A 6,000-nucleotide genomic window follows, 5' to 3' on the forward strand; every position below is an offset into this window, starting at 1 on the left:
GATTGAAAGAACTTATGAAGACGTGTACATGACGTGCAAGAATACTTAACATGGCACAGCTGATATTCAAAAATCAGTTTCTAGGTATGAATGCGGCGTTGTGATTATGCAAAATGAGAGAATTATCTCGCTTACTTATGAGTGAAATAAATAGTCTCCAGGCACCGCATTAACATCCAAAGAAACATTAACAACCAAACAAACCACTGATCTCTCCTTGTGTTTAAAACTCTCCATGATACTTAAAACAAACAAACAACCAAAAAAGCCCACGAGTGAGCAAACTCTCTGCCTTGTCTGGTTTTGTCTGAGACCATATGAACTTTTTCCCACTTTTTAATTCTTCTGGCTTACATAATTTGAGACTTTCTCCTGGACTGTGGAGACTTTGTAGTCTGAGCACTGCCTCTGCCCCAATACCTCCTAAATGGAGTGCTCAGCAAAAGCACTGCAAGCGCTTAAGAGAAAAGAGACAAAATCAAAGAGGAAGTGAGGAGCCGGTGAACTTAACACTGAACTTGTCTAAACTGTTACCTCGAAGAGCTCCCTCTTAAAACCAGTGAACACACACTCCGATTTATTTCCTTTCGCTTAAAAACAGACTGTCGGTTTCCAACTGACTTTCATTTCCCTGCCCTTCCCTCACATCCATGCTGACCCAAAAGGAGCTGCAAACAATCCAGCTACTGTGTAAGCAGGTCCAAAACAAGCCCGGGCTAACTCACTAGAAAGAGCACACTCCCGCCTCAGATGCAGTGGGGAGGACCATTGGCTAGAAAAGACTGACAGCTGCCGGGCTCCAGCGAACACAGAGCCAGGAGACTGTCCCCATGCCAGTTACCAGGCCACAGCGGGAGTTGGACACAAACCTCCCCAAACTTTTCCAAAGGGCCTCCCTACCCAGCAGGGCTGGGTGAACAGGGCAAACAGGGCTCCCTTTCAAATTCAAAACTGGCCCTGGCCCCAACAGTTAGCCAGGAAAACACATGCTGATTCACTTGAGCTCCCCAAAGCACACAGGCTCAAGTTCAGACCACAGAGCAGGAGGTCGGGCTGGAGAGCTGGGGAGCGCTGCTCTGGGATGGAGCCGGCAGAGACAATAGAATCCACTCTGGCTCGGGCCTAAGAAACCCTCTGCACTCGGTTCCCACCGCCTCCACTCATGCCCAGACAATGGCAATATCTCACCAGGCACAGCCTCATCCCCCACTTCTCCCTAGGCCCACCCGTGTCCCCAGCCCCAGTCGCAAAAAATAAAAAAACTCTCCAAAGATATTTAGCAAGAAGAAACACATAGGAAAGAGGGAGAATCTATCTCGGAGGCCAGGTCCACTAAGTCAGATGTTCACGGCCTGCAGCTCTTTCATCAGCTCTAGATGGTGGCCTGGACCCCAGAGCCCCTGGATTTGCCTCTGGGTGTACCCTCCTAGGCAGACCTTCCCCAAATTCGATTGATTCACTGAGGGGGAACCGGAGCGAGCGTGTGCTCCCCACCCGGCTCCCCGCTCACTTCTGCTCCAATCACACACCTGTCAAACAGGTTATTCCTGGAATCCAGATTCTCTAAGCCTCGCACGGTGCTGTTCCAGCTCGGGAAACCCAGATAAAACCCCTCCCCGCGCCCCCCAGTCAGCAGGATGCACGACGGGGAGGTCACACGTGGTCCAAGCGCCCCGGCCAGGAATCAGAGGAGACCAAGCAGTTAGCTTGGACAGCCCAGAGGAGGCCGGCCACATCCCGCCTGGCTGGGTGGGATAGGGTGGCAAACGCAGTCGGGAGCCAAGGGGAAACGACAAAGGCCCGGTGAGCAGCGCGCTGCTGGACACGGACCCCGCCGCGCCCAGCCAGCCCCGCGGCAGAAGCCCCGCACCCACCTTGTAGACTTGTCCGTAGGTGCCATTGCCGACCACCTCCACCAGCTCGAAGATCCCAGCAGGGTCCTGGGGAGGGAGGAGTGGGTGAGGGCGGGCCCGACTGGGGGCGCCGCAGAACCCGGCCCGGCCCGAGGGGGGCGCTGCGGGAGGGGGGGAGGGTGTTGCCAGGGGGCGCAGGGGGCAGCGGAGAGGGTCGCGCCCCGCAGTGGCCGGCGCGGTAGACAAAGGGGCACGGGGCGCGCCAGGGCGCGGCCCCCACACCCCGCGGCCAGCACTCCCCAGCCAACACCCCGCGTCCCGCAACCCCCTCCCCCGCGGAGCCCCCGCGCCCCGCGACTCCCGCCGCCCCGCACCCCCGGAGAGCCCCGCGCCCCCCGCAGACCCCCGCGTCCCCGCGCGCACGCCCCCCCCCCGCGATCCTCGCGCCCCTCGGCCCCCCGCGGAACCCCCGCGCCCCAGCCTGCGCCCGCCGCCCCCCGCACCCACGCCCCGCGGCCGCGCACCCGCAAGGAGGAGAGGTCGATGTCCACCAGGCTCTTCGCCGGGGAGTCGTTCGCCATCTTCCCTCCGTGCCCCGAACCCGAGACGCCCGAGAAATGTCGCCGTTGCGCCACAGCGCGCGGGCCCAGCCGGGCCGCCGACGGCGCCGCTCCGGGTAAGCGGCCTGCGCGGGCGGCTCGGGGGCGCGTGCGGGCGGCCGCTCACACCATGGCCCGGCCGGCGCCCCGCTCCGCTCCGCCGCGCCCGCCGCGCCCACGCCCGCACCGGCCGACCAGGCCCCGGCTCGGAGACTCAGCGCCGAGCGCGGCCGAGACAAAGATGGGCGGGCCGGGGCGGGGCGCGGGGGAGGAGACTGGCGCTCGGGAAGCCCCGGCGCCCGCGCGCCGCCGCCGGCAGGAAGGAGCAGCGGAAGCCGCGCGCGCCGGGCCTCGGCTGGCTGGACGCGGGGCCCGGCCCCGGTCGCTGGGTGGGTGGGTGGCGGGCGGGCGGCCGAGAGCCCCGGGCGCGGCCCGGCGGCGCGGGGCGCGAGACGGCACCGACCGAGGGAGGCCCACGAGGCCCAGCGGGTGCCCGCAGCTCCCTGGGCGCTGAGCCCGAGCCCGGTCCCGCGGGGCTCCGCGACATACCGAGGCTCAGGCCCAGGCGGCCGCTCCGGAAAGCCGCCAGTCCGGGGAGGCTCGGGGACCCTCAGCGGCCCGGGCGCCCAGTCCTGCAGACCATCGTCGCCTTCTGGCCCGCCGCGGCGCGCACCGGTGCCTTGCAGCCCTCGGGAAGGGCAAGGCACACCCCTGCTGAGTGCCTGCATGCCCAGGCCCTGGCAGCCAGGCTCCAGTGAAACATCGAAGAAGTAGTATCGTGAGAAGATGCTCTCAGCTCTGAACTGGGACAGGCTGGGACATCTGGGGCCTCGCGGGATGAAAAGAACCCAGGCGCATCAATATCACCGTCCTCCTCCTCCTCCTCTTCGAGTCTCATTCAACAGGCAGTAGCCAGGGCAAACCTCATACTGAGGATGAGAACACACATAACCCGGATTTTGTCCAAGTTACTGTTACTGTTGGTTCTTTATTTGGGAATGAGAGTGAGGAGGTGAGAGTAATTTGGGGGGGGGGGGTGTTATTTTTCCTCTTTGGTTCCTAAACTACACCCAGGCCATGTGACAACCAGCTCTGTGCTTGGGGACCAGGTTTCATCTGTGATGCTGGGGGCGCTGGGGCGGGGGAGGGCGGGGTCATGCCCCAGTATGCTGCGTTCAGTCTGTCCATTGGGCAAGCCAGCTGCAGGTTTTCTAACTTGATGATGGTCCAGATGCAGCACATGTTGCATCTGATGGAAAGCTAACTTGGGTGTTCTGATCTTTTCCCAGGCTCCTGCACAATTGTCCTGCGATGCTGGCAGTAGAAGAACTGAGGAACAGAGCTGATAATGCTGATATGCTGTAGCCTAACATTCTAAACTTCAGGTCCTGATTGCTTGTGGGCCTGCACAATCATTCTTCGGAGGGTCTCTGGAAGTTGGTGATGGTAAAAAGTCTCCTAATATGCTATGACCAACAATGGATTCAGTCGACTGAATTCTGCCTTGTATACTGCCTTGTATACAGCCGACCTGGATTGATCCCAGCACCATATATGATGCACCAAAACCACCACTAGTGATCCCTGAGTACAGAGCCAGAAGTAAGCCCAGAGCATGTATGGGGGAAGCCCAAAAACTAATAAAATGTAGTCAAAGACTCCTGGAATCCACTAATTAGGAAAATCTTGGCAACCAAATTGTTCCTTTGGATTTGGTAGTGCTTTTAACGGATTTCTTAAATCAACAGCAGTGGCATTTTTCTTTATAAGTATAAAATCATTACTCAGAAAGGTAGGTATGAACTTTCACATCTATTTACCATCAGTAATATTTCAGAAGTACTTGTTATTGATAACTCCAATTGGAGTTATCAGTTGGAGCCATACTGTGTCACCCTCACATGTAATAGATCGTTGTTCTCCAACATCCCTAATGGCAGGTTCTCTTCTTCCATGTTACAGTCAGGGAACTGACTTGTAAAGAAGTCATGAGACTTGTTGGTATTCACTTCACCAGACACAGGAGCACTGTGTCTTCCCAACAAGCCTCCCACAAACCTCAACTCAAAATCCACGACCCTGAGGCCCTTTCCAACCAAATTCACTCCATCATCTCAAGCTCCACTGAGAAACCATTTCTTCTTTCTCCTACAGGCTTCCTCTAAATCTTTCTTCCAAAAAGTTCTTCCAAGCTATTATTTCCCATGGCACCACTTACCCTGTTGTATCAGTTACCCTGCTTTAAATCCAGTTCCTTTTCTTAAAGTAAAGATCACACCAGGCACCAATTAGCCATTTCCCAGTATGTGAGGAAGACTAAGACAAACTGCCTCTCAAAGAGATGGCCATCTGAAAATGGATTTTCGTGAACTGTTACAAAAGCAGAGTGTTACAAATTCTAGCAAGAGGGAAAGAGCACTAGACTGGTCTAATAGATTCAGGGCAAAACTGAGCTGGGCTTGTTTTTGTTTTGGGGTCATACCCAGTGGCGATTAGGATTTACTCTTGGCTCTATTCTCAGGGAATCATTCCTGGCAGCCTCTGGGAATCTTATGGGGCACTAAGGATTAAACCCAGGTCAGCCATATGAAAGGCAAGCTTCCTACCAACTGAACTATCTATCTTACCCATAACTGGGTTTGAACCTAGTTGTATCATTTACTTTTTGGGCAACCATATACATGCTTCACTTCAGCATCTCCATTTCTTCTGTTTACTAAAGAAGGAATTTAGAAGTAAGAACAATCCAGAAGTTAACTCAGTAGAGCTAGAGAGATTTTACAGGGGGTAAGGCATTTGCCTTGCAAACAACCAACCTGGGTTCAATCCTCAGTATCCCATATGGTCCCCTGAGTCAGGAGTGATTGAGTGCAGAACAAGGAGCAAACCCTGAGCACTGCTGGGTGTGTCACAAAAACGAACATTAACTCAGTAGCTTAAGTCTTTTAGAATAAGATGTGGAGGACAGAAATATCAGACATCTTGGATCAGCAGACTTTCTTAAGTCTTGGCAACTGTGGGACAGAGAAACAGCACACAGGTTAAAGCGTATGTATGCAGATGATCCCAGTTTCATCCCTGGCACAACGTGGCCTCCCCAGCATTGCTGGAAAGCCTCCATGTATGGCACTGGAGACCCAAATCAGTACCCAGATAATTAAAGGACTGGCAGTACCATATCCTTGAGCCCTTGCATTGTACTACCAGCCCAGTTGGCTCAGAATGTATGCTGGCCCCCTGAGCACAACTTTGAACACACACCAGCACCCTGCCCCCCCAAAAAAGTTTGGCATCTGTCAAATCCAAGAGACAGCACAGATAGGATAATCAAAAAGTTTCTCCCAGGCAACTGGAATAGAGAAGGGATCACAAAGAAAAACATGGCTGGAGGAATCGTTCGGGACGGGAGATGTGTGCAGAGAGTAGATAAAGGAACAAACATAACCTCTCAGGGTCTGCATTGCAAACCATAATACCCAAAAGTAGAGAAAGATTATAGGGAATCATGTCTTCCATGGAGGCAGGGGGAGGGTGGGAAAGGGGGGTAT

General features: G+C 55.2%; 1 protein-coding gene across 33 annotated transcripts in view; it reads right to left on the bottom strand.

Annotated features, from left to right (window-relative positions):
• MAP4K4 (mitogen-activated protein kinase kinase kinase kinase 4) overlaps nucleotides 1-2,645 on the bottom strand; it is a 144,657-nt gene extending 142,012 nt beyond the window's left edge. For 26 of the 33 annotated variants that reach the window (XM_056128235.1, XM_056128222.1, XM_056128226.1 and 23 more), the window contains exons 1-2: nucleotides 2,378-2,644; nucleotides 1,875-1,940 (exon numbers count right to left, since the gene is read on the bottom strand). In XM_056128235.1, coding sequence (XP_055984210.1) covers nucleotides 1,875-1,940; nucleotides 2,378-2,434 — 123 coding nt within the window. In that variant the 5' untranslated portion in view covers nucleotides 2,435-2,644. Of the gene's footprint in view, nucleotides 1-1,874; nucleotides 1,941-2,377 lie in introns of all 33 variants that reach the window. The other 7 variants (XM_056128234.1, XM_056128231.1, XM_056128203.1 and 4 more) reach the window with 1 other exon arrangement.
• Between the last annotated feature and the right edge of the window lie 3,355 nt (nucleotides 2,646-6,000).

This window comes from Sorex fumeus, unplaced genomic scaffold (assembly GCF_029834395.1).
Source record: "Sorex fumeus unplaced genomic scaffold, SorFum_2.1 ptg000006l, whole genome shotgun sequence".
In the NCBI taxonomy this organism is placed as follows: domain Eukaryota; kingdom Metazoa; phylum Chordata; class Mammalia; order Eulipotyphla; family Soricidae; genus Sorex; species Sorex fumeus.